The sequence below is a fragment of the Eubalaena glacialis genome, chromosome 6 (genome assembly GCF_028564815.1).
Source record: "Eubalaena glacialis isolate mEubGla1 chromosome 6, mEubGla1.1.hap2.+ XY, whole genome shotgun sequence".
NCBI classification, from domain to species: Eukaryota; Metazoa; Chordata; class Mammalia; order Artiodactyla; family Balaenidae; genus Eubalaena; species Eubalaena glacialis.
Window position 1 is genome coordinate 2,670,677 of NC_083721.1, and position 27,339 is coordinate 2,698,015.

Sequence of the window (27,339 nt, forward strand, 5' to 3'; positions counted from 1 at the left end):
CTTCTGACCGCAGACGTGACCCCTCCCCCGGCCCGTCCTGGGTGGGGCGGGGCCAGGCCAGGCGGGAGGACGCAGAACTACCTGCGCCCGGCCTGGGGGCTCACAGCGCTCGGGCCGTCCCGACGCCCCGCGCTGGCGTAGGTTACAGAGATGCCGGCCAGGTTTCCTGTGTGGACGTTTCTAACTTGCTAAACAATTGAGGCTCCTACGGAGCAAGCGTAATCGAAGTGGGCTGCCCAGGTCCTCTATGTATGCAGCTGCCACGCTCCGGAGGGTCCCTGGTGGGTGGCAGCTCCCCTCTGGGCCTGGGTGGCCAATTTGGGGTGTGGGAGCTGGCCTGCTGTCACCTGCAGCCCGTATGGCCCATTCTGCCAGTCTGTGAGGTTTCCCGGGCCCCACGTGGTACTTCCCCTAACAGAGGCGCCAAGGCCGAGCACTTCCAACGGAAACTGGGGGACACATGAAACCCGTACCCTGATAATGAGGAACCTGGAGTAGAAGGCTGAAGAGGACGCAGCCGCACCTGTGCTGCACTTCAGGGGGTTTCGGAACCGCGCTAGAACCAAGCCTGTTGTCAGGGTGCGAGACGACGGGGACCCGGGCGAAAGCGGCCGTGCGCGCGCGTGCAGAAGGAAAGGCTGCACCCGGGGACGGAAGGGTTAAGCCGCCCGCAGCGCCCGCGGCGTCCGGTAGCGGGCGCGCGCCGGCGGGAACGCGGGCGCTGGCGGGCGGGCCTCGGGCGGCCGGCGACCTTGACGTCACCACCCCGCGGTCGCCGTGGCGACGGCCTCATCAGCGCGCGCGTCAGAGCCGCCAGTCTCTTGGCAACGGCCCGATCTCGCGCTCTCCCTCCGCCTGGCGCTCGGCCGCGCGTCGCTCCGGCGTCAAAAGGACGTCAATGGGGATGTATCAATCCGGCGGCGGCGGCGTGGGCGGGGCCGGCGGCGTGGGGGCGTGGTGAGGGCGGGGCCGGGTGGACCGGGGCGGGACCGGTGGGCGGGGCTGGCGGCGCGTGCGGCCAGAGAGCCCGGCGCTCGGCTCAGAGCTGACATGCGGCGCGGCCCGGGCGGTAGGCGGCCGAGCAGCGGGCGGCCGGGCAGCGCGAGAGGCCGAGCGGGCGGCGGGGACCGCGGAGCGAGCGGCGTCCCGACCTCGGCGCTCCGAGGGCGGCGGAGGTGAGGCGCGGGCAGGCGGCCGCCGTTGGGCTCGGGGCTGCGGGCTCCGCGGCCCCGCAGGTGCGCGCGCGGGGGTCGCGGGCCGGGGCGCCGCCGCCGGGCTCCGCTTTGTGGTGAGGCGGAGGGCGTGGTGGGGCGTGGGAGCGGGGGTCCGGGTTTCGGGACGGAGCCGAGCGCGAGCGGCGATCCACGCGCCCCGCAGGGCTTGGGACCGGGAGCCCGAGCCGAGCCGAGCGCGGGCGGCGGGCGTGGGAGCGGGGCGCACGCCCCGCGGGGCTCCCGGAATCCGGGGTCGCTGTGGAGCCGGTCGCCGGCGGGGGCGGGTGGCAGCGGGTCCGCGCGCCCGGCGGGCCGGGGGTCCTGGGCTCGGGCCGGCCGGCGCCGAGCTGAGCGCGCCCCCCGCCCGCAGGTGCGGCCCGGAGCCATGGTGATCATGTCGGAGTTGAGCGCGGCCCCCGCGGGCTCGGGCCAGGGACAGCAGAAACCCCTCCGGGTGGGCTTTTACGACATCGAGCGGACCCTGGGCAAGGGCAATTTCGCGGTGGTGAAGCTGGCCCGGCATCGAGTTACCAAAACGCAGGTGCGTGGGGCGGCGGGACCCCGGGGTGGACCCTCCGGGGGTGCACCCTCTGCGGGTGGACACCCCCCCCTCCCCGGAGCAGAGGAAGCTGGTGGAATCCCTGCTTGTGGGGTCCTTCGTCCTAAGGTCTAAACGCTGACAGTTTTTAGTTTGGAAGAGGAAATAAATGCTTTATGTTATGATTATGCATAATTTGTACAAACATTGGGGGACAGCCAGGAGGATAATGACCAAATAACCTAGGAGTGCAGCTGGAGCCCTGTAAAGTGAGCCTGCAGAGACTTAGGACATTTATTGATTTTTGACTTTTTAAGTAATATTAATGGTTACTTTCGTTATTTTCCTCCCTAACTTTTTGTGACCTTTGGGGACATAAAGTGTTTTAGAAATTAATCTACAGAAAATGAAATGTGTAAATTAGCTTAAATGAGAGGGTTTTTCTTTTTCAAACAAAATATCCTTTACCTATTAAAAATTTGTAGGTTGCAATAAAAATAATTGACAAGACACGATTAGATTCAAGCAATTTGGAAAAAATATATCGTGAAGTTCAGATCATGAAGCTTCTGAATCATCCTCATATCATAAAGCTTTATCAGGTAAGGACTCAAGTTTGCCTTCCACTGTTACTTCTGGCAAAGTGTATCATTTTTTTTATTTTCAACAACTTAAGTCTCTGAAGGTTGTCCCTCTTTTTGGGTGTTTGTAGGAGTCAGGGGGTTGATTGTATAAGGTGAACAGATTGACTTTTGTAAGCTGTGCAATTATTTTCTTGCTCTTGGATCATAATTCAGATTTGCTTCATTAAAGTTTTGTTTGGTAGTGTTACTCATTCCAGTTTTGAATGCGTGGAGGTCGGTTGTTAAATTTACTATGAAAACAAACAGCTAGATCTCTACGTTGCCGTAAGTCAACCATTTAGTGTGAAGGGACGAATTTGAGTGAAACTAGACTCTTCTGCCTTTGCAGATAATTATTAATCTTTAAAACCAGCTGCTCTTACCAGTTTTCGTAAACTTATCTGCGCAAAGGCGGCAGTGAGCATTTGTCTGTCCCGTTTCAACCCTTCCATCAAAAACGGAGAGATGAGATGCCTTTGCTGCGGTGAGAGCAAAAGGAACTTGCCATCTAATCCGCTTTAAGAACATGCCTCGCCCTGTCCGTCTGTTGGTTTGCTTTGTGACTTTTTGTTCTTCCCTTGAAACTAATAAATTGTATCTTTGGAAACTAAGTGCTGATTTAATTAGGACAGCAAAGGAATCTCTTACTTAGCCAGGTGCTTCTGCAAAATGAACTCGGGTCTACTTGCAGAAGGATAAGTTCTTTGCAGGTGTTTGATATTAATCCCAGTTGTGTTGGGTGTGTAAGTTCCTTTTGACGATCCTCACGAAACCCCGTGGATCCGAGATGAATATGGGACGGTGTGGGGATGTGTGTGTGCCCTTGGCAAGGCGAAGCTGTACAGTGTGGCAGGGGAGAGGACTGAGGTTGAGATGACCCCCCGGGGAGGCTGCTGCACTGGGTTACGGTGAAGGATGAGGTGGAGTCATGGGGCTCGTGTTCCCCTAATGACAGTTTACTCAGCATCGTTAAGTGCCGAGATCGAGTCACGTGCACCCCAGTTCGTGTTTTGTTTCTGTTGTCATTTTTGAGTCAGGCCGAGATAAGATGTTTCCTGCATGGTCACTGATGTCAGTGCCTGAGCAATGTGTCCAGCCTGTTTCCACAGGAGTGGGCTGAAGCCTGTCTGTCTTTGACTTTGACAGCGGGGATGAGCCAGAGCTCTCCTCATCTTCCTGTCCTCCGCTGACCCTGTGCGGGAGGAGCCCAGTTAGCCACACGGTAGAGGTCTTTTCTGGGGGTGAATTTTCTCATCATTCCATGAGCTGCTTTAACTGTTTGGAGGCAGGGTTCAGTGGGTAGCAGCGATTGTTATGGCTCTGGTTTTGACACTAGTGTCTCATTTTCATCCAGCTGGCCCAGTCCCCAGAACCTCTGTGAGACGCTTCAGCTCTTTCCTCGAGGTTTTTTTTAAAACTTCAAACACGTTAACTCTTAATTCTTCCTCCCTCTCTTTTTTAAATTGAGGAAAGGGATAAACTTACAACATGTCACTCTGCCACACACGTGCAGGGCTAGGGCAGTTACAAGTGTAGCGAAACTGCATTGTGTTCGCTTTTCTTGTTAGATTTGTGGCTCAAGGCAGTTGTCTTTAAAGTGCCTTTTTAAAGGAATAACTATATTTTGAACCCTGAAGAGATCTTTTTCTGTAAAGATGTATTCTCTCTGTCTCCCTCTGAAATATTTTAAAATACACAGACACGAGTTTGTTTTAGTTCTTTCAGTACCAAAGATTTGAATTTGACCTCGTTTCTTAATTGGTTATGTTTTAAAATCTTAAAATTGTTTTTCAATGTGAAATAAAATTCTCGATCAGTGAACGAACCTTTAAGGCGTGTTTGACATTGGCTGTTGCTATTGACACACACGCCGAGGAGTTTGCTGTATGGAGAGGAGTCTTTAGTAGCTTACCTGGCGAAGCTGGCCTCTCACAGCCCTACTGTAGCAGGTCAGTAACGCGAGTGGGGCGGGGAATCTGTTATCTATTATTCAGCTCGTGCCGGCCATGGCTTGGATAATCTGTTGCCTGCTAGGCTTCTAGAAGAAAGGCCTCACAGAACTCTCGCCATCTCTTTTACTGCTGGGGCCTGCAGAGCCTTCACTTTGGGTGAGGCAAAGTGAGTTAAAAATACCATAGAGGAGAGTTCCAATACAAGTAGATATTTTTGGGAAGCAGAGGTGTATCAGGATGGATAGGTTAGTGAGGAACTCACCTCTGATTTTCAAAAAACTTTTTCTGAATAGGGATCCCCTTTGTCTCTTTATTGCAGAAGATTTTCTTTTCTTTCCTTTTTTAAAATAACAAACATGCTCGTTCTGGAGAAGTTAAAAATTTACTGGGGTTCAAGTAGATTATTTATACTGTTGGTATGTTCCCTTTATGTGGTTAAACGTTAGGTCTTTATTTTTTTAGGTTATGGAAACAAAGGATATGCTTTACATTGTCACCGAATTTGCAAAAAATGGAGAAATGTTTGGTAAGCCATGCTGATTCTTAGTATCTGTTGGAAAGAAATGTCCTGATGGCCCCTCCAGTGTTTGGGTCTCCCCAGCATCCTTTCATTGTGCCCTAGGCGACGGCCAGACCTTTGGATTTGGGGCTATAGCTTCCTTTTGTCCCTCCTCAGATTACTTGACCTCCACCGGGCACCTGAGCGAGAGTGAAGCCCGCAAGAAGTTCTGGCAGATTCTGTCAGCTGTGGAGTACTGCCACAGCCATAACATCGTCCACCGGGACCTCAAGACCGAGAACCTGTTGCTGGACGGCAACATGGACATCAAGCTGGCAGGTGAGGGGCCCAGGAGTGCGCCCAGCAGGAGGGAGGTGCATGCCGGCGAGGGGCCCCGTGCCGTATTGCACGAGCCTTTGAAACCGCGGCCCTGCCGTTTGCACCGCAACTTCATCGCCTGTTTCCTTGTCTCTCAGATTTCGGGTTTGGGAATTTCTATAAGCCAGGGGAGCCTCTGTCCACGTGGTGTGGGAGCCCCCCGTACGCAGCCCCGGAGGTCTTCGAGGGGAAGGAGTATGAAGGCCCCCAGCTGGACATCTGGGTAGGAGCCACTGGTGCAGTGCCTGGGGGGTGCGGGTGCTCAGGGGGCACCGGTGCCGGGGCACAGGCGCTGACTCAAGTCTGGTCCTCCTCAGAGCCTGGGCGTCGTGCTGTACGTCCTCGTCTGCGGGTCTCTTCCCTTCGACGGGCCTAGCCTGCCGGCCTTGCGGCAGCGGGTGCTGGAGGGCCGGTTCCGCATCCCCTTCTTCATGTCTCGAGGTAGGTGAGTGCCCGGCCTCTTCTGGGCGGGTGCGGTCACCAGCCTGCTGCCCGAGCTGTTGGGTAACCAGGATGAGACTTTGGGGGGAGGAGGAGGAATTTATTTCCTGAAATGCCTGCTTGACCGTCTTCTGAGTCTGCCATCGGGCCTGGGAGCCAGTCCCATGTCACTGTGGGGTGTTTACTAGATGCCTGCGAGAGAATCCCAACCCACTGGCTGCTTTTTCTGTGCCCTACTCATAGGGCCGGCTGATGCCTATGCAGGCTGCTCCGAAGCCGGCTGGGGGCCCAGCGACAGCACTCGGGGTGCCGGCCCCGTCCCCTGAGTCTCACCCCTCCCACACTGTGTCTTTCTCTTCCACTCTGGAAGGTGTTGGACAGCTGCTTCCTCACATGCTTGGTCACAGCAGGGTGGGGGAGTCTAGGTGGTGCTCGGTCTGGTGGACACTAGGACCACGTTCCCCAGAGACCTGATCCCTCGACCCGTGGCCCTCCTTGGCGGCAGGTCTGTGACACCCAGGCCATGGCTCCCGGCCTCAGTGTTCTTTGGGATGGTCACTTGTCTGCTCGCCACGTGCGGGGGAGCCACGTCCCCTGCAGGGACCCAGGTGGGCGGTGGGCACGCGCGTGCGGGAGGCCCTTGCGGGCTCAGTGCGCCTCCCTTGCCCCCCAGACTGTGAGACGCTGATCCGCCGCATGCTGGCGGTGGACCCCACCAAGCGCATCACCATCAGCCAGATCTGGCAGCACAGGTGGATGCAGGCCGACCCCGCCCTGCGGCAGCCGACCTGCCCAGTCTTCTCCTTGCTTGGCTACGCCTCCAGCCTGGGCAGCTATGATGAGCAGGCGCTGGGCATCATGCAGACGCTGGGCGTGGACCGACAGAGGACCGTGGAGGTGCGCCGCCGGCCTGGCCTGCCATGGGGAGGGTGCGCCTTCCCGGGCGTGCGGCTGATGGACGGGCGGCTCGCCCACGGGCAAGGGCATTCTCGGCCACCCCAGCATAGCGCGGGAGCTGGCTCTTCAGGGAGCTCCCCCCGCCGGCTGCGCTCTGACCCCGCTCCTCTGCCCCCAGTCGCTGCAGAACAGCAGCTACAACCACTTCGCGGCCATTTATTACCTGCTCCTGGAGCGGCTGAAGGAGCTCCGGCTCGCCCAGCCGCCGGCCCGCCCCGGCCACGCCTGGCAGCAGAGGCCCCGGAGCTCAGACCTCAGCGGATTTGAGGTGAGGGGCAGCGCCTTCGCTACCCAGCCCCGTGTCTCTGCCTTGGACTGTGTCCCCAAGTTAGGAATCCCCTGCTCGGACATGCCTGGGAGGGCACGCGGGCTGAGCCCCCAGGTCATCTGCCCCCTCCCGTTAGGCACTTGGCGGGGGGTCCCGTGTGGTGAAGCGGGGGGGGGGGGGGTGCCAGCCGCTCTGCTGGGGGTCAGGCCCCGCCCGACCACCCCCTGTTCCTTCACGGCCCCTGGCGCCACCACTTGGCCGATCCCCCTGGTCACCCCACACGGTGAGGCCCTGGAGGGGGCTACTCACGTGTCCTGAGCCCGCAGCTGGCGGCTGACGCCTGTTAACTCAGGGAAGCCAGCCGGTCTGTTCCGTGACGCTGTGTCGCTCGCAGTCGTGCCCTGCCTCTGTCCCTCACGGCCTCTGTCCTCATCTGCTGGCCCCCAGGTGCCTCAGGAAGGCCCCCCCGGCGACGCTTTCCGCTCTGCCCTGCTCTGCGCGCAGCCCCAGGCCTTGGGGCAGTCCGTCCTGCAGGCTGAGATTGACTGTGACCTCCACAGCTCGCTGCAGGTGTGCGAGCGCCTCGCAGGCGGTGTCCGGGGTGGGCCGGTCTGCTTCCCAGTGGTGGTGACGCCCTGGGCCGGGCCTCACAGAGCGCTGGGGTCACCGGCCTGTGTGTGTCCCCGCAGCCCTTGCTCTTCCCCGTGGACACCGGTTGCCGCGGGGTGTGCCGGCGGCGCTCCGTCTCCCCCAGCAGCCTGCTGGACACGGCCATCCGCGAGGAGGCCAGGCGGGGCCCGGGCCTGGACGAGGAGCAGGAGACAGGGGAGCTCCCGCCTGGCAGCACCGGGCGGAGGCACACGCTAGCCGAGGTCTCCACCTGCTTCTCCCCGCGCATCCCTCCATGTAAGCGTCCCCGTGGCTCAGGGCCATGCCCGGCGGGTGGGCTGTGACGGGCAGCGTCTTCAGGTCTGCCATTCCTGAATCGCCCGAGGCCACGTGAACCATACTTAGACCTCGCAGGTGGCCCTCGAGTGGCAGGGACAGCGTGGGGTTTAGCTGCCCTCGGGGGCCAGCAGGGCAGGTCCTCGGCCCAGGCCCCTCTGAGTCCCGGGTCCAAGCGCCACCTGTTGGCTGTAGCCGCACGCCCAGCCCCGTGGTGCTGGCCGTCGAGGCTCCCTGGACTCTGGGGGCATCTGGCCGTCACAGACTTCCTACCCCCAGAGTTGAGGCTAGGGGTGGGGAGGGCACAGCTGTCTGCCCCGTCAGTGGGCCACGGGCCGTCTGAGGGTCGGGGAGACACCGCAGCAGGCGCGAAGCTCTGGAGCCAGAGCACTTGGACTTGCTGTGAAGGGTGTCGGGCGTCCCCGGGTGCGTCTGGCCTCGGCAGCACCTACTGCTCTGCAGGTATCGTCGTCTCGCCCTCCGCGGCCAGTCCTTCCGAAGGCACCAGCTCCGACAGCTGCCTGACCTCTGCGGGTGACGGCCTGGCTGGGCTCAGTGGACACCTGGTTGCTCAGGGGCTTCTGAGTGCCTGCTCCCCGCTCAGACTGGCCTCGCCACTCCTGGGGACCCAGTCCGCCACCCCTGTGCTGCAGGCGCAGGGGGCCCTGGGAGGAGCCGCCCTGCTCCCCGTCAGCTTCCAGGAGGGCCGGAGGGCGTCAGACACCTCTCTCACTCAAGGTGACTTCCCCTTTCGCGCCCACTTCTGCCTTCCCCAGGAGACCCGTGCGCACCCCGGGGGGCATCACTTTGTCCTTAATGGCAGGTGGCAACCCCCTCTTCTAGCTGGTCCTGGTGGAGCAGCTGTGCTCCCTGGGCAGGCCGAAGCTGCTGCCCGGATTCTAGACGCCCTGGCTTCTAGGACGAGCTCACACGGCCTCTAGTAGCTGGTCCTAAAAGCCCAAGAGATGCTTGGATGGCGGGCATCAGCTCCTGACTTGGAGGAGGATGGCCAGGGAGGCACCCGCCACAAAGGCAGCCCGTACTTGGTGGCCGGGCTCTCCTGGCACCTCCCAGGGCGTGTGGGGCCCCAGCCCCCTCCCGAGGCCCCCGCACTGCTCGCGCCCTCCTTCCACGAAGGATCCACTGTCTGCCCAGACGTGTGCTGCTTCAGGGCTGGAACTGCTGTCCCAAACCAAACCCCAAAAGAGACTGATGTCCCAGCCCCAGGAGAGGGGCTGTCATGAAGTGATGGGGTGACCAGAGGGCCCCTTGACCCTGTAGGAAGGCGTGCGGGTCCCCTCATCCCACCACGTTCACGCCCCTCGGCACCCCCCATACTCCTCCCCACTCTCTGGAAGCCCCAGCAAGCGACGGGCCGTCAGGCCAGGGCTGGTGGACGGGTCCGTATACCTGTTGACCTTGCCCGTCCCCAGGGCTGAAAGCCTTTCGGCAGCAGCTGCGGAAGAACGCGAGGACCAAAGGCTTTCTGGGGCTGAACAAGATCAAGGGGCTGGCTCGCCAGGTGTGCCAGCCCTCCTCCTCCAGCCGGACCTCGAGGGGCGGCCTGAGCGCCTTCCAGCTGCCCGCACAGAGCCCGGGCCTGCACGGCGGCGGGGCCGGCGGCCGGGAGGGCAGGAGCCTGCTGGAGGACGTGTTGCACCAGCAGAGGTAAGACGCCCGCTTGGCACTGGCGCCGGGGCCTGGGCAGGGCTCGTGGGGCTTGGGATTTTCTGAGCGGCCTTACCCCCTGCGCTCCCGCTTCTGCACATAGCCAGACAAGCGCCGCCCTGCCCAGGCTGGGGGAGAACTGTGCGGCTCCTTCCCAGTAGCTGGGGGCGGGGGTGGGGAGCATCGGCCCGCAGTGGGGGGGGGAGGGGGCGGCGGGTAAGAATGTCACGTCTGGTTGGCATCCCTGAGCTGCTACGAAAGCAAGACGGGGAATGAAATGCCAGGAATTGCTCAGGGGATGAGTCACGCACAGAGTGGCGTGTTCCGAGCAGCTCCAGCCCGTACTTCCACGGGGCGGGCCCTCCAGCCCTGGCGGGTGGAAACCCGATCGTGTGGGAGCCTGGCCGGGTGGCGGGGGCAGCCGCGCGCCGGCCGGCACTGACCTGCCCTCCCTGTCCCTCGGCCTGGCCAGGTTGCTCCAGTTACAGCACCACCCGGCGGCCCCACCCGGCTGCCAGCCGGCCGCCCAGCACCCCCCGGCCCCCCTGGTCCTCGCCCCCTGTGACGGCACCCTCCTCGTGTCGGGACTGCAGAAGGAGCTGGGGCTGGGGCCCGGCCCGCTGCTGCCGCCCCCCCTGCTGCAGGCCGGGGGCTCCCCGGTGGCGTCGGCCGCCCAGCTCCTGGACGCCCACCTGCGCATCAGCAGCTCCACGGCCCCCGGCCCTGCCGCCGCGGCCCCCCAGCCACGCTTCGCCACGCTGTCCCCGAGCCTGGAGCCCGCGGGGCTGCCCCAGGGAGACTGTGAGATGGAGGACCTGACCTCCGGCCCGCTGGGCACCTTCGTCTTGGTGCAGTGAGGGGCCCAGCCGGGCTGTGACTTCTCGAAGCAATAATTTCAGAGTATGTGAAGACGTTTCCGGACTCAAAGCCAAGAACTGTTCAGAAGGAAAACAAGCAATACGTTTGGTGTTTTGGCTTTTTAGTTTATTTTTTGTTTGATTTTTTTTTTTCCCCCCTTGCACTGAGCAACTGTAACTCCAAGTAGGGACTGGAAACTTTTTGAAGAAAAATAATAATCCAGGGGCCTGTCATTGGGGCGGGTGGATGGAAGCGGGAGGAGGGCAGCGGGTGGAGCTGGCAGCGCTGTGGTCGGGGTCACGGGTGGGGGGGGAGGGGGTCGCCGATTGCCCCCAGGAAACCGTGGTGTGAGCCGTGCGTCCCCATTGCCTGTGTGTGCGCGTGCATGTGTTAGTGGGTTTTTTTTTAGTTCACAATTCTCCACTTCCTGAAACACTTATGCTTCACTTGAAAACTGTGAACTTTCTGCTTTACGTATCAGTTCTTGAAAAGCTCTAACGTCCAGCCCAAGAGAAGATAATCTATAAATTCATGGAATTCTCTCCCCTAAAATCAGAACCCAGAGGATAGTTTTTCTTATTTTAGAGGAGACGTTTTATAAACTGCTCGGGAGTTGGTTTTCCAGGATTCTTCGGAGGGGCTGCAAAGAGGAACCTGGGTGGGGTGCGGTGACCGCGAGGTGGAGGCTCCCCGCCCCCTGCCCCGGTCACTCGGCCTGGAGCCCCAGGGCACCTTCGAGGGAGCTGGGGAAGTCTCTTCCTCCTGCACCTCTTATTTCCGCTGCTAATTAAGTTTTTATGCATTTCATTATCAGGGTCCAAAAAGAACAACTGACTTGGGGTGGAGGGGGGATCGTGCAATATGGCGATTCTGTGATGCTGGGACAGGGATGGGCCGCTTGCGGTCGGGGGACGGCCCACCTTGCCCAGGCCCTGCGCTTGGTGGGCCTTCGTTTTAGGAAAATGAAGTGAGAGGTCAGTGCTGTTCAAGCTTTGTTCTTTTTTTAAAGCGAATACTGTACATGTATATACATAGGAGACAAACATACACTACTTATTTTTTATACTTTTTACTACGTTTTTGTGTTCCTGGTTTGAACTTCCCTCTCTGGTAACGGAACAAAGCTCTGGCACCAGGTCCGTGTGGAGGCGGGGCCGGCAGGAAGCAGACCAGGCGCACGCTCACCTGGCAGGTGAACTCAGGTGGTGGCTCGGTCCGTCGGAGGCTGCTGGGCTGAGCAGGAGGACCGCTCCTCCCCATCCCTGTGGCCAGTCAGTGCCGTCCCTTTACCAACGCAGGTGCCTTCAGCTCATGTCGGCTCTCGCAGCCTGCAGCGTTAGGCCCAGGTGATGCCGAACCAGGAAGGTGGCACGTGTAGAAGCCAAAGATTGCCGGCTCCCCAGAGGCCGGGGAGGCGGCCCAGGTCTGTGCGTGTGGCCATCTCCCGCCGGCCCCGCCGCCGCTGCTCTGTAGCTGTGTCCAGGAGCGGGACAAAGGACTGTCCTTGCACCTGGCTGCCAAGAAGTCACCAAAGCCTCCCGTGACTAGGAAGGTTTGGGCCAGGAGAGCGCCGGAGGCCCTGGGGCGCCAGCCTCGGCCTCCACCTTCTGGAGGCACCGTCGACTCCCCCGAGGCCGCTTCCCTCCTTAACGCATCTGTTCTAACGCCATTGATCAAAGGCCTCAGAACCACGACAAGCACTTTACTCTCAGCGGTTTCCTCCCGTCACCGTCAGATGTGTGTCGTGTCGTGTCTGGTGTTTGCGACGCGTGTGCTGCGGGTTTCTCAGCAGCGCTGTCCCGCGGACTGGACGCGGGAGCCTGTCCCAAGGCACCACGCCATCCAATGAAGATGTACATAGTTTGGGTTTTTTACCATAACTGAATTAATTATTTTATTTCTTATGTTCACATGAGAAATGTATGCCAAATGATTAGTGGATGTATGTTTTTTAATTTAATATTTAAATAAAACATTTGGGGAAGAAACCTTGACTCCTTCCCCGGCTTCTCTGTGGGGGGCTCCTTCCTTCCGAGCCGCTTCCTCTAGGTTCGATGAGTTTCAGGTCTTGGAGAAGAGCGCCAAGTGCCAGCTCCTGCGCTCAGCCGAGCTGCAGGCCTGAGCCCTGACCCGCTAGGAGGGCCGGGCGCTCGGTGGCCCCGGCTGGGAGGGGTGGGGGGGCCCGCTCTTGCTCAGACCCCTGCCCAGGTGGCAGCTCTGCTAATCGGCTGGATGTCTTGACACCCAGGTGTGTTTTCAGCTGGTTCGTCCCCTCCCAGGGCACCATTCACGCTTCACTCTTCACCCATAATGTCCTCTGAATCCACCTATAAATCAAGGCTTTGGAAGAATCTCACAGCCAAACTATTTCCTGGTCTTTTCAAGTTGACATCACCACCTTCTAGCAATAGGGCAGATGGGGCTGCCAGAAGACCAAAGGGTTCTCTTCATTTTGATGCCTGGCAAATCTTTTTTGATTAAAAAATTCTTGAACCCTTTCATACTCATTAAGATGGTCATTATCAAAAAAACAAAAGTGTTTGCAAGGATGCAGAAATTGGACCCCTTGTGCATTGCTTGTGGGAAAGTACGATGGTGCAGCTGCTGTGGAAAACAGTATTGCAGTTCCTTAAATAGTTAAATAAGGACTGTGTCATCCAGCAATCCCAATTCTGGGCATAGACCCAAAAGAACTGAAAGTAGGGTCTCAAACAGATACCTGTACACCCATGTTCATGGCAGCATATTCACAATAGCCAAAATGTCGAAGCCACCCAGTATCCACCGGTGGATAGATGGATAAATAGAATGTGGTCCATCCACACAATGGAATATTATTCAGCCTTAAAATGGAAGGACATTCCAACACCTGCTACAACACGGATGAACCTTGAGGACGTTATGCTCCGTGACATAAGCCAGTTACAAAAGGACAAATATTGTATGATCCGCTTACGTGAGGTCCCTGGAGGAACCAGATTCGTAGAGACAGAAAGCAGGACGGTGGGGGCCAGGGGCTGGCAGGGGGGCTGGGGAGTGAGTGTTTAATGGGGGCAGAGTTTCAGTCTGGGGAAGAGGGAAAGTTCTAGAGACAGATGGTGGTTACACAACTATGGTTACACAACAACGTGAATGTACCCAAGGCCACCGAAATGTACACTTAAAAATGGTTAAGATTGTAAATTTTATGTGTATTTAACCAAAATGAAAAGAAGAAAGATTCTTTCGGGGGGACAGTTTGAGAGGTGGACAGCAGCCTCCCCGTGGAGAGTAGGGGCTCCAGGGGGCCAGGAGCGAGCAAGCGAGTGAGACGGCCGTAGGGTTAGATCCACGCGGAATCCCGCGGAAGCTCAGAGTCTGTTTCCACACATTCCGGGAATAACGGTGCATGTTGCTTAAATGCCGAGCCCTTCCGACAGCCCACAGGGACTGAGCGGCGGGGGTCCTCACGGCCGTGGGAAGGATTCCCCCCAGCAAAAGGCTCCCTGTTTTCTGGGGAGTCTCAGCAGTTTGGAGGCTTGCTGAAGAAGAGTTTTAGCATCTTAGATGGGGAGCTAGGTTCACAGTGACTGACTGAGCCGTGAGGCTGGCTTCCGGCAGGAGGGCGGGTCAGACGTGCCCCCAGGAGAGCTCAGCGACGCCAAATGGACTCCCCTGCTCGGGCCTCCCTGAGGCGTGGCCTACGGAGCTGGCTCTGCGCCCTGGCACCTCTGTCCCCCCACCTAGGAGGGGGCCGGCTCGGCCACTGAACTCAGGCCCTGTGGCTTGCTGTCGAGAAGACTAAAGGGAGATCCAGAAAATCCAGTTTACTGTTTGGGACGGAGAGTCTTATAAACCAGGAAGAACTCAAGCAAAATGCGTCTGGACCTCTTGACGTATTTGGCTTTCGTGTTTGTGCCGTGTTAATAACTTGACATGCCCGTGTCTTGGCTCCCAACCAGACGCTCAGCTCCTTGTGGGGACCTCATATCTCATCCGACTCCCACTCCCACGGGCCCGGGCACAGGCGGGCTCGCGCGGCCCCTCGGCAAAGAGCCGGCAGCTGAGTGAGCCCCTGTTCTCGAGCTGGCTTGCTTCCTCTGAACGGATGGTGCGGCGTGCCATTATTATTATTGGTGGTGGTGGTGGTATTGTTCTCGTTATGTAACACTTCCTAGAATTCCCAGGTTGGAGATTGGAGCCCGGTGCAGGGAGCCCCACGTAGACCCACGGGATATCGGAACTCTGTCCTGGGCTTACAGATCTGCTCACGAATACTTTCCCGTCCCCCAGAACAGGAGGCCAGTGGCTGTGGGACTCGGCGAGGCTCACGGTGCGTTAAGGGTCTTCTCAAGGCCCCGCCACCGCGTCTTGCTCTCTCAGCATTTCTGCACCTGGGACGATCCCACCTTCTCGGGTGTTTTGCGAGGAGTTGACGCTGTGGATGGGTGCGTTCCCGGTGGGGCGTGGGGCGTGGGGTGCGGCGGGGCCGAGCCAGGCTCTGGTACGTCCCTTAGCACACGACTGCACATCTGCGTGTGGGCAGCGCTCTGGTCGGCTTTCTCGTGTTCAGGACATCGCGCCTCACGATGCCCCTTAGGTGGGTGTGACCACTAACCACCCCGGGAAACACTTAGCACAGCTCCAGGCACACCGGGAGCGCCCAGGAACACAGCAGTGCCCCGCAGGGTCCCTGCAGGGTCGCCGCAGCCAGAGGGCACGTGTCCATCAGGGAGGAAGGGCCAGGGGGCCGGGAGGCGCAGGCTTGGCCCCCTTTCATCCCCACGCTGGTGTTGAAAATGCTGAAGCCTCCCGCAGAGGTAGGAGGCCTCACCCTGAAGGCGCCAGCTGCCGTGGTCGGTGTGACTCTTGCTGCCCAGAGCTGGGGGCACCCTCCCGGCTGGGCCACGGGACAGTGTGTGCCAGAGCCTGCCCTGCTTTAGGAGGAAGCCTTTCTGGGCACCTCAGAGTGAGAGCGGCTTCTGTGGGGGAGGAGGGGGCATGGACAGCAGGGACGGCGGGGTCGGTCGGAGAGTGAGGGAAGTTCCTGGCTGGGGAGCCGGGGCTCATCTCCCTCGGAGGCGGGGACTGAACCTGACCTAAGAGGAACTGGCTCGCTTGGGGGTGGAAGGAAAAGTGTTGGCCTATTAGTTTTCCTTCCAGAATAACAGCAGGGAGTTTCAGATGTGCACGGGAGGCGGGGGAGGGGCACCGCCAGCCTGTGGCACGAACTTTGACCTTGAGAGGGCATCCTGAAGAGGGTATCCAGGGTGGAGATGTCTTAGCGGGCCCACCTGAGGTTTTCCAGGTCTGGCTCTGTGGGCTACTGTCCATGGTGAGAGGAGAGGGCGGAAACCAGAGGGGCCTGGAATCTGAGCTGATTACTGTGAGGCTGGGAGGGCAGTGGAGGGGGAGGGGGAGAGGTGGGAAGGGGGAGGGGTGGGAAGGGGGAGAGGTGGGGAGGGAGAGAGGTGGGATGGGGGAGGGGTGGGGAGAGAAAGAGTGAGCATGTTCAATCCCTCCCCTCAGGGGAACTCCTAGGTCTCGGTCTGACTCACTCTTTAATTATCATCATTTCATTTATTTGAAGGTGATTTCTGTAAAAAATAGACACATCACTCAGGAGGCCCCGGGGACAGCGCTACCCCCGTTGTCCTTGAGAGACCGTGTGCTGGGATGAGGCCCACGAGCTCCAGGCCAGCTGCACTTCCCCAGCAGGTTTGGGGGGTTTTGGGTTCAATCGGAGGGGAAGGTATCTTTCCTCCTTCACCGAGTGTGCCCACCTCCAGCAGCAAAGGGTTATGTGAAAAGCCCGGGGCTCCAGGTGCCACTGGATTGAGGTTTGAAGACGGTGAGGAGCACAGGGGCTGCAGAGCCCCAGAAACAAGGTGCCCCCAGAGCCAGTCAGCTGTGATTGACACACAGTGAAACGCACCTGTCATGTAATCAATGAGCTTCCGCAAGGCACAGACGGTGTGACGGCCACCAAAATCAGTACACACGTTTTCATCACCTGGAGAGCCCCCGGGCCCTCTCCTGGGTCCAGCTCTCGTCTCTGTGGGTTATTCTGCACTTCCTAGAATTTCCCACGAATGGGTCATACGGTGTGTGTTCTCCATTTGGCTGCTTTCAGTTGGCAGAATTACCTGCAGACCCGTCCAGGTGTTGTGGGCATCACTAGTTCAGCTCTTTCACTGCCAGGTAGAGTTCCACGGTATGGATGGGCCAGAGGAGAGTGTGTTTATCCATTCACCAGTCGATGGACACTCGGGTTGTTCCCAGTTTGGGGCTATTACAAATGATGCTGCAAATGATGAGTGTTTGTGTGTGAGTCTTTGTGGGGATAGGTTTTGTTTCTCTTGGGTAACAGGTAGAAGCGATGTCTGTATGTATCGTATGATAGCTATTAGCTTTATAAGAAGCAGTCAGACTGTCACCCAAAGTGACTGCACCAGTTTACATTCCCACCCATAATTTATGGGTGCTCTGCATCCTCGTCAGCACTTGGTAGCGTCAATCTTTAAAACTTTAGCCATTCTAATAGGTCAGCTATTCTGATTTTATTTTGCATTTTCCTGATGACTGGTGATGTTTAACAACTCTTTATGTGCTTATCGGCTGTTCTATTTTTCAAGTTTATTCAGGTCTGCCAATTTTTAAATGGGTTGTTTGAATTCTTCTCATTAAGTTGTGGGAGTTGTTTATATATTCTGCATATAAGTTTTTGTCACATGTGTGTATAGATGTATATGTGTCTATGTACATATACACACAAATACACATATATATGTGTATCTACATATATGCATATATGTATATGTATGTACACACACACTCACACAGAGAATATTTCTCCCATCTGTGGCTTGCCTTTCATTTGAAGAGTGGAGTTGAAGGTTTTAATTTTTATGAAGTCTGACTTATCATTTTATCTTTTATGGTCAGTGCTTTTTGTGTCCTAAGAAAGCTCTGTCTACCCCAAAGTTAAGAAGATGCCCTTGCTCCCTTCTAGAGGTTTTATACTTTCAACTTTTCTGTCCACATCTATAATCCACTTTGAGATGATTTTTGCCTATGTTTTCGGATGGCAGTCGAAGTGTATTTTTTCTCTATGGATATCCAATTTTTCCAGCACCATTTATTGAAAAGACTCTCCTTTGCCCCATTGAATTAATTGGTCACATTTGTCATAAATTTAAGGACCTACTTCTGGACTCTGTTCCATTGATCTACATGTATATCTGATGGCAATACCATGCTGCCTTGATTATTTTTATTATTATAGCTTGAGTCTTGATAAAATTAGGTAATGTTAAGTCTTCTAATTTTGTTCTTCTTTCTCTAAATTACTTTTGCTTTTCTAGGTCCTTTGCATTTCCGTATAAATTTTAGAATTAGCTTGTCAATTTCTATAAATTGTATCAAATCTATTTATTTGTGTAGAATTGGCATTATGTCTTCCTTAAATGTTTGCTGGAATTCATCGGTGAAGGCATTTGGGGCTGGAGTTGCTTTGTGGGCAAGTTTTAAATTACAAGTTCAATTTCATTTATAGGTTTAGAACTAGTCAGGTTTTCTGTTTCATCTTTGAGTGAGCTTTGGGAGTTTATGTCTTTCAAGGCTTTGTCCATTTCAAATGAGTTGTTGGTTTTATTTCTCTTTCTTTAAGTTCCGTTAAGTTAGTATCCTTTTATTGTCTGTAGGCTCTGCAGCAATGCCTTCCATTTCATCAAGACTTGTTTTGTGGCCCAGAGAACGGTTTATCTTGGTGAATGTTCCAGGTGAGTCCTGCCCTTGTTGGGTGGAGTGTATTATAAACGTCAGTTGGGTCAAGGTGGGCAATGCTGCTGTTGAATTCTCCATTCTACTGATTTTCTGTCTTCTTTTCTATTCACGCTAAGAGAGGAGTGTTGAGGTCACGTGGATTATAGTGTGGATTTGTCTCTTTCTTCTGTTCTTTCAGTCTTACAATAATGTGTTGTGAAGCTCTCTCTACCCGGTACCTGCATTTTCAGGATTGTTGTGTCTTGATGAATTGACCCTTTTATCATTATGAGCTGTCCCTCATTATCTTGTTAATCTTCCTTGTCCTGAGGTCTACTTCCATATGGGGATTCTAGCTTTCTTGGGTTTGTGGTTGCATGGTACATCTTTTACCATTTTTATACTTTTAGCCCACTTTTAAAGTGGGTTTCCTGTAGACAGCATGTAGTTGGGTCCTGGATTTTTATCTAGCCTGAGTGTATCTGCTTTTTAATCATTGTGTTTGGCTCATTTAACATTTACTGTAACTAGTGACTCGGGTGTGTCTGCCTGCCACCCACTGTTCACTCCAGTCTGTCTCCTCTCTTCTTCGCTCCTTGTCATGACCTCTTCAGATGTCTTCTGCATCGACTGCATTTATATATATATATATGTATTTTTTTAAAATTTATTTAATTAATTAATTTATTTTTGGCTGCGTTGGGTCTTCGTTGCTGTGTGTGGGCTTTCTGTAGTTGCGGCAAGTGGAGGCTACTCTTCACTGCAGTGCGCGGGCTTCTCATTGCAGTGGCTTCTCTTTGTGGAGCACGGGCTCTAGGCACACGGGCTTCAGTAGTTGTGGCTCGCGGGCTCTAGAGCGCAGGCTCAGTAGTTGTGGCGCATGGGCTTAGTTGCTCCGCAGCATGTGGGATCTTCCCGGACTAGGGCTCAAACCCGTGCCCCCTGCATTGGCAGGCGGATTCTGAACCACTGCGCCAGCAGCGAAGCCCCGCGACTGCATTTTAATCACACCACCTGTCTCCACATGGGGAGGGGTGCGGCACATGTTCCCTTGGTCCGCCTCCCGTTGGTCAGACTGTGGACACACAGCCACGCCACCACTTTTATCATGTTTTGTACAACACTGTTCTTATAAGATTTCTTCTTATGGTAACAGCAACAATAGCGACAAAAGTTCAGACACCACTTGCGAACACGAGGCTTCACTGCTGGATGCGGAGATAAAGACTCAGCTGGGACCAGTGGGTCTGTCTTTGCACGAGCTCCAAGCACGGTTCCACCTGTTGGACTTGACCTGCGCACGCAGGCCTGCAGTGGGTAGAGGCGCCGACTCCCCGGCTAAGCTGGGCTGTAGCCCTCCGGCCCCTTCTTCCCTGTGCCCTGGCTGCCCGAGGAGCAGGGAGGGCAGGCACGGACGATGCGGCACAGGGACTCCAGGTGATGCAAGCTGCAGCTGTTTATCACCGTGGAGCTTCTCCCTGACCTTCGCAGGCACTGCCGACTATCAACTCCTGTGGGTGGGGAAGGCGGGACCTTAGGCGTGGGGCTGGTGGTGGAGCCCGGGGCCAGCTGAGCCTGGCTCCCAGCCTGGTCCTCGGAGGGTCCTGCTGTCCATCTCCTCTCACTGGACAATCAGAAGACCCTGAAGAACAAGTGGGAAAAAGAGGGGGATGGGGGGCTGTCCAAAGGGGCACAGGGGCCACCTCCCCTGTGCGTGGGTCACCCTCAGCCTCGGGGGTGAGGAGCCCCCCCGGGCACATGGGGCCAGCCGGGTTCTTGAGCCTGTCCCGCCCATGGCCCCCCAGCAGTGAGCCGGCCCAAAGACTCAGATTCCCAGGGGGACTCTCTGGGCAACGGTCGAAGCTCTCCATATCAGTGGTAGATGGGTGATGGGGTAAGGGCCCAGCTGGAAGGGTCTGGAGCCCTGCTGGCCACCACGCTGGAACCCCTGCCCCACGCCTGGGGCCCCCGGCGGCTCTGTCTACCCTGTCCGCGCCCAGAGCTGCGGGCAGGCTGTGCGGTGGATTCCGGGCCGGTGCATTGAAGACATTTAATGGGTGAGTTTCCTCTCCATATGGGGTGTAATTAATTTTCCTGAAATAGGCATGACAGCCCGATAGTCTTCGCCTGTCTGAGTCAGGCGGTGATTATCACCTCTCATGGGTACGGCGTGCCGTCGGCCACCGGGAATTCAAAGAGCCCGCGGCTCCCAGCCCTGCCGCAGAGGTGCAGGGAGGTTCGGGGGCCGGCCGGAGGTCGGGGACGCGCTGCCCATCACGGCCACCCTGCCCAGAGCTGCGGGGGCCGAGAGGCATGTGGTGGAGAAGCATTTTCCCAAGGAAATGGCCCCTCCTCCTACCAAACACTGGTGTCTCTGCTTGACACACACACTGTGTCATGAGCAGGGGCGTCTGTAGATGGACACGCTGTCCTACTGGGGCGGGCAAAGGCGGACGCGAAAACAGAGGGGACAGAACCCAGCCGCCCCTTCCCTGCCGACCTCCTGCCCTCCTCCCGGGAGCGCCGGCTTCTCTCAGCCTGCATCTCGGGGAGGGGGGAGTGAGATGCCAGCCCAGCTCTGTCACGTGCTTTCCTGTGGGAGGGGGTCAAGTGGGCCCGGGCCGTGGGTCCGAAGCCCGGACCCGAGCAGGGGACACAGGGCGCCCCTTCCTCCTGGACCGAACGACACTGTCCCCTCCCTGAGTTGCTGCTGGGTGAACAGAGCCGGCTGCCTGTGAGGCCCGGTTTTATCAGGAAAATGGCTCCCCCGAGCTTGCAGGGGAACTCGGGGCAGGCTTGCTTCCAGGGCCCAGGGCTCGGGGCCCGAGGGAGCCGCCAGCAGGGCAGACCCAGGGCAGGCTCAGGCCGGGCGAGGGCCACTGGGTAGGGTGGGGAGTGCCGGCCGGCCCAGGAGATGGAAGAGCCCGGCACAGGGTCTGCCCCGCCACAGCTGCGGAAGGGGCCAGCACCGCGGCCAGTGGCTAGAGCAGGGCTGCTGTGGGGCTTGTGAGCAGGGGGCTGCAGAGGGGCTCCCCCCGCACGCGCCCCGCCTGTCCTGGCCACAGAGCCCCATCCCGCCTCTCGGCACGGGGGCCCAGGTTGCTGGGGGTGCTCGTCTTGGTCTGCCCGGGCTGGGAGCAGGGCGGTGGGGACCCCAGCAGACGTGTTGGGGTGGCCTGGGGATGGCAAGAGCAGGGCGGCCTCCTGGTGGGGAGGCTGAGGGAGGGATGCCGCGGGCGGGAGGCATGCGCCCTGCTGTCTCCCTGGCCTTGCTCCAGGGCTGCTCCCTACAGCCAGACTTGTGGGCCCCGACGACGGCCCTGAGTCCTGTCCCCTCTGGGGCAGCTGGTGCCTCTCCCTCCATGAATTTAAGAAGGACGCCGAGTCCCCAAACTCCCCGCTGCCCCTGGGTGCCCCAGGCCCACTCTGAGCCCCGCCCCCCAAGCCTGGATCTGCTGCTGTCCTGGGTGAGGGCCGGTCCTGGGCCGGGGGCCGGTGGGAAAAAGGGAAATGAAAGCACAGAGGGAAGTGGGCGGCCCCAGGCAGCCGAGCCAGTGCAGGACAGAAAGTCACAAGGTGGCGAGGCGGGCAGCGGGCGCTGGGCTGGTCTTGGTTCTAGAACCTCAGGGGCCCCCAGGGAGGAGCACTGGGCCCCCTGCCCACTTGCAGGCAGAACCCCGGAGGCGCGCGGAAACTGTCGGGCAGCACCCTCTGATCACCCGCCTCCGCTGCCCGCGGCTTCCAGGCTCCCCCTTTGGGGTAGGGCCCCTCCAGAGCAGCAAGTGAAGGCCTGCAGGGTAGCAATGCTGCCCGGGGGGGGGGGGCCAGGATTACATCCCACTCCTGCTCCCACAGTTCACACGGGGTGGGACTCGGGCAGAGGTGACAGAAGTGTGACGCAGCATTGTGGCCCTGGTGCCTCAGGGGCCCTGTCTGCTCTCAGGGACACAGTGATCCCTCCGTAAGGAGAGTCTTCCCCGAGCTCAGGACGGCTGGAGACACCTCTCCAGAGGTGGCAGGGGCGTGGACCCGTGTCCACAGGCCAGGGGACAGCAGGAGATGCCCCCAGAAAGGCCTGTGGGGAGCTGGCAGGAAACTGAGGCCAGAGGAGGAGCCGAAGCAGGGCCACCATAGCCGGGATCCTCAGGGATGGCGCCGGCGTCCCCGCCTGCGGGTGACAAGCCCAGTGCTGGGTATGGTCAGCGGGCTCTGCAGCCCCGCGGTGAGCAGGGTGCAGGACCCCGTGCAGGGCTGCTGTGCCGGCTGCCACTCACGGTCACTCACCCTCATGGCCACTCGTGTCCCCGGTGCCCAGATGAGGAAGCTGGTCCCAGGGTTCGGCTGCAGAAAGCGGAAGGAGGGCTCTGGGCTGTGCCTGCGCCCCCGGGGCTCACCACTTCTCCTGGCCCCCCCGAATCCTCTCGCTTCACCTTGAGTGGGAGGCGCACGCTCAACCGCCTTTTCTGAGAAGGCCAGGGGACAGGATAGGGTGGCAGAGGCTGTGTAGGATTTAACCCAGCGGGCCACTCTGTTATGTGTGCGTTTGCACACCTTGGCTCTCACGTGCACGGACCTGGGCGCACACGGGCACAGAAACCGTGTTCCTACTTGTTCTGACTTGGTCACCAAAACAGGCTTGAAAGCAAATGTTTGGACCCCGTGCTGCCGGGGAGGAAGCTGAGGTTTGGGAGGTTCAGTGACTCAGGCAGAGGCGGGCTCATCAGCTGGCACTGGCCGCTGTGACTCCAGGTCAGGTGCCCGAGAGTCCGGGGACAGCGCTGTTGACCCTGCGGGCTGGGCGGGCGAGGTCCTGGCAGGAGAAGGGCGTCTCATGTTGGTCAGCATGACTGCAGGAGGAGAGGTGACCTCGGGGGGAGAAGTCACCACAGGGGGAGCAGTGACCACGGGGAGAGGTGGCCTCGGGGGGAGAAGTCACCACAGGGGGAGAAGTGACCACGGGGAGAGGTGGCCTCAAGGGGAAAAGTCACCACAGGGGAGAGGTAACCACAGGAGAGGTGACCTTGGAGATAGGAGACCTCAGGGGAGGGGTGACCGCAGGGAGAGGTGACTGTCAGGGGAGAAGGACCCAGGGGGAGCAGCGCCCACCCTGCAGAGCAGGACGAGGGAGCAGAGCCCCCGGGAAAAGGGCACGGGGAGGCCATGGTCAGCAGGCCCTGTGCCTCTGGCCCCGTGGCTGGCGTGGGGCTGCCCGGCTACCACAGCCCAGAATCCTCAGCGCCTCAGAGACCCTCTGCTGCTGGGCCAGGGGTCCCGCCCTCAGCAAGGGCGCCTGCCCCCTCGCCCCACCGCGCCCCATGGTCAGGACCGCTCGTGAGACCCCGAGCTGCTGACGTCACCCGTGCCAACCACCAGCCAGGCAGGGCTGCGCGTGCCCGAGACGAAGGAAGGCTCCGTGTACAGAAAGCTGCCTGCCTGTGCGTGTGCATGAGCACGTGTGCGTGTGTGCGTGCGTCCACGTGTGCTCGCAGGTGTGTGCGCCTGAGTCTGAGACCTCTGCTGTCACGGGGAAAATGCAACATGGTCACAAGAGTGCAAAGTTTCTTGGAGGGGCTGCAGGCCGAGCCGGGCGAAGGTCTGTGTCACACGTGACCGCTGAGGCCAGCACCACCTTTGCTCCAGAAAACACAAAGCGGGTTTTCCCTTTCCTGGTCCACTGGAACCCTGCGCACCAGGCAGAAGGAAGTGGAAGTTTACTGCAAACTGGGTTCCCTGGAGCCTTAGTTTGTTGTCAAATATTACTATAAAGACCTGCCTCAAAGAAGGCCCTCGTGGGAGGGCCTGGGCTGGCGCTGGCGGCAAGCAGGGCAGCCGGTGTGCGCAGGGCCAGCTCCGTCCAGTGTGGGGCTCTGAGAATCTCCCCCTCGACCCGGCAGCTGGGGTTTTGGCCACCCGCTCACGCCTCCCTGTCCTGTGGAGCCGGCCTTGGCCTCGGCGCAGAGCTGAGTCACTTGCCGGGTGTGAGCTCGCCTGATTTTCTGCACACATGTTACTCTAAGTATTGCGTAAACATGGGTCCCCTTCGGGGGCATTTCATCCTTGACTTTGAAACTTAGGTGACATCTCTTTGCTTATTTTGGGGAGTAGACTCAGAGCCAAATGCAGAGACCCAGCAGCCTTGGCACTGAATTCCCTTGGACAAGATCCTTCTGGATGTCAGAGGCGGTGGCCTGTTGGTCCCTGAGGCCCTCCCTGCTGGGAGGCCCCTCCCAGGGTCCCTGTCTTGGGACCTGGAAGAGTGGTCTCAGCCCCCTGGGGCTGCTGTGGTGGAGGTGCCCCCCTTCCCCTTGGCCCCGGCTCAGCGAAGGCCCCAACCCAACCCACTCAGGAGGTCTGGAAGCCTCCAGAACAGCTCCTGCAGGAGCTCCCTCCCGGCCTTCTCACCTGAGGTCTAGTCCAGGTGGGGATGGATTGGGGTTGGCAGGGAGGCACCTGGGACAAGTGCTTTCGGGGTGACTCATGCAAGCAGTAGAGCCCTTGAGAAGCGTCCTTCCTCACTCTGGCTGTACTCTGCTCGTGACCCTGGGTCAAGAACATCCAACTGGCTTGTCCAGGCAAGGCCCACTCTGTCACTGCATCCACCCTAAACTAAGGGCCGTGACAAGCTCCTGGCCTGGCTCTGGGCGCCGGGAGCCCCTCTCAGCCTTCCCGGGGCTCTGAGGCAAGGCCTTCCGCTGTCCCTGGGTGTCCCTGGGTGTGAACCAGCCCCTGGACCCAGGGCAGGGTGGTGGCTCAGGCCTGGAGCCCACATTCCGTACGCTCGGGCTCCCTAGGCGAGGTCTGGCTTGAGATGCAAGGTGGCACTGCGGGGGCGGAGGGTCGGGGGAGGGGGGAGTCAGCCGGCGACACTACTTGTGGTGCCCAGTACAGAGGGAAAACGAGGCAGCCGTTGTCCAAAACGACCGAGACAATCAAGGCAGCAACAGCAGGTGAGGGGCCTGGGCACCTGTGTGGGTCACACCTGTGAAGCCCACGGGGGCCTGCGGTCGAGCGTTCCCAGCCTGGGGGCTGAGGGTGCTGCCCAAAGACCTTTAATGGGCCCCCTGATGCAAGGTGGTGGAGGGGAGACAGAGTGGTGGAGGGAGAGGGGAGGAGAGATCCATTTGTGGTTAAACTGGGGGGGTTGGGTGAGGAATTGTCGTTTCCGCTGGGCAGGATTGAACGGGAGGAACACGGGGGTTTTAGGAAGAGATGCTATGGTCCAGGAATTCAGCCATGCTGCCGGAAGAAAATGCAGGCCAACAATTTATTTGCAAATTTTGTTTGGTTGCTGTGAGTATACTTAATCACCTCACTGATCCAGGATAGAAAGGGGTGGTGCCATCCACAGACTGCCCACCTCACTGCTCTGCGGCACCCGGCCTCAACACCTGCCATTCCTTGCCTGTACCTGGCCCTTCACGGACATCTGGAATCGTGTGTAGCCCCTGCCCCCATCCTCTCTGATTTCATGCAGCTCCCTCATTGGGATGCTCTACAGGCCTTTGCCTGGGTAGCTGCGTGTGTCCTTCAAGATCCAGCCCTGCCCTTCCCTTGTTTCCACGGTACCTGTGCACATGCCTGCCTGAGTGCCTAGTATGTTAACCTGGTGTTCCTGGTCTCTCTGTTTTAGGTAGAACACTCTTGGTGCAGAATCCCAATTCAAATGAATGTAAGTAAAAAGGAGATTTATTAGCTTACATTAACTATATCACCTGGGAGCCGCTTTAGGCATGGCTGGATCCGGGACCCCAAATGATGGCCTCAAGGCTCTGCCTCTCTCTTCATGTCTTGGTTTTGCTTGTTTTTGGCTGACTTCACTCTGGGTGTCAACTCTCTCCCCACGGAGTGGAGGTGGCCTTTGGCAATGCCACATTTGCCTCCTACTGAATTAGCAGCCCCGGTGGGAACAGGCTGATTTTTCTCCCATCACTCTGTAGATAAGTCCCAGAGGGGGTTCGTATGATGTGACTTGGGTCACGTGAGCATCCCAGAACCAACCACTGTGGCTAGAGGGTGGGGTAGGTGTCTGTCTGTCTATTCAGTAGGGTCAGCCCCATAGAAAAGAGAGGTTTGTGCCTGGCAGAGGGGAGGAGACTGGGCAGTGTCCACACCCCCAGCAGAATGGATGCGTTCCTGGCAGAAGGGTTGTGCATTTTAGGTGTCTCTGTACCCCCGGCCCCTCGCACAATGCCTGGTGGCGTATGGGTGGGTACAATCTTTAGTGACTGGCCACTCCTGCCCATAGGGGCTGTGTGGCCAGAGCAAGGGGAGAGTGTGGGCTCTGGGGAAATTGTGGGGAGCCTCTCGGCCTCCAGGTCTTGGCTCTTCCTGCTCTGGTGCCCCAGGCTGAAGCACTGAACTTGGCAGCAGGATTGACTGGTGGAAGAGTGGGTGGGCAGGCTCTCCCTGCCCCTGAGGCCCTTCTCACTGTTATCACATTGCTGGCCCCCAAGTCAGAACCCGTGGCCAGCAAAGTCCCACAAGGTCAGCCCTGCTCCTCCCCTCCCCCAGGTCTAGGGGTGGACACTGCCCATCCCTGTCTTGCTTCCTAAGGCTTGTCTACACTTTTGCAAGTTGTCCCTTTATTAAACGCTCCTCAAATGTCCCAATTTGATGGTAACATCTATTTCCTGTCAGGCCCACACCTGGATCCCACCCGCAGCCGCCATAAAGACACAGCCAATGGCCATCAGAAAGGACTTTCCCAGGCCTTTCCCAGTTGGAGAAATCTGGAAGCAACTTTCACTTTTCCCTCAGATTTATCCTCAGTAGCATCGGCAACCGGTAAGAACTTTTAATAAAATGCATTCAGATGCCAATGCTTTTTATGTTCTCATTACTAGTGGTCAACCTCCATAAATAATTATCGCAGGGCAGCGTGTTAGAAAACCCTGCTCAGTTCAATAGTCACCCACTCAGCCTCTCCTCTGTGTGTGGGAAACATGGTCTCGGGGATCCAGGAGCCCCTGGAGAGAGAGGTCTGAGGGCTCCAGGGACGCCCTGGCCGCCTTCCCATTGTGTGGAGGTTGGATTCACCCGCCCACACTCTGGGAAATTCCCCGGGAGCAGGGATTTCCTCGCTGCATCTCTGGAATAGTGTTTTCCCTCCGCAGGAAGCCCAGGAAGCCAAGTCTCTTCCTGGCAGGGATTCCCCGTCCCAGTGTCAGAGCCCTGAACTGCCAGCTCACACACCTGGGCTGGTCCCCGTGGAATCCGGGGCAGCACCAGCCGGGGGCCCCGGCGACCTGGGCCAGG

At 58.2% G+C, this 27,339-nt stretch overlaps 1 protein-coding gene and 1 long non-coding RNA gene across 3 annotated transcripts; both read left to right on the forward strand.

Annotated features, from left to right (window-relative positions):
* Nucleotides 1-1,030: 1,030 nt before the first annotated feature.
* SIK1 (salt inducible kinase 1) lies at nucleotides 1,031-12,335 on the forward strand. Of its 2 annotated transcripts, XM_061193856.1 has the most exons (14): nucleotides 1,031-1,175; nucleotides 1,585-1,755; nucleotides 2,238-2,354; nucleotides 4,790-4,853; nucleotides 5,004-5,165; nucleotides 5,303-5,427; nucleotides 5,522-5,645; nucleotides 6,319-6,542; nucleotides 6,721-6,870; nucleotides 7,318-7,440; nucleotides 7,560-7,776; nucleotides 8,278-8,553; nucleotides 9,249-9,483; nucleotides 9,956-12,335. In XM_061193856.1, exons 2-14 carry the CDS (start codon nucleotides 1,600-1,602, stop codon nucleotides 10,338-10,340), a joined length of 2,358 nt encoding a protein of 785 aa, XP_061049839.1. In that variant the 5' UTR covers nucleotides 1,031-1,175; nucleotides 1,585-1,599; the 3' UTR covers nucleotides 10,341-12,335. The 2 variants fall into 2 exon arrangements, with proteins under 2 accessions (XP_061049839.1, XP_061049841.1); XM_061193858.1 differs by lacking the exon at nucleotides 7,318-7,440.
* A 2,731-nt stretch (nucleotides 12,336-15,066) lies between these two features.
* LOC133093106 (uncharacterized) lies at nucleotides 15,067-26,784 on the forward strand. Its single transcript, XR_009701225.1, has 3 exons — nucleotides 15,067-15,140; nucleotides 25,715-25,753; nucleotides 26,722-26,784. It is a non-coding gene; the product is annotated as an uncharacterized LOC133093106 (long non-coding RNA).
* Nucleotides 26,785-27,339: the final 555 nt, after the last annotated feature.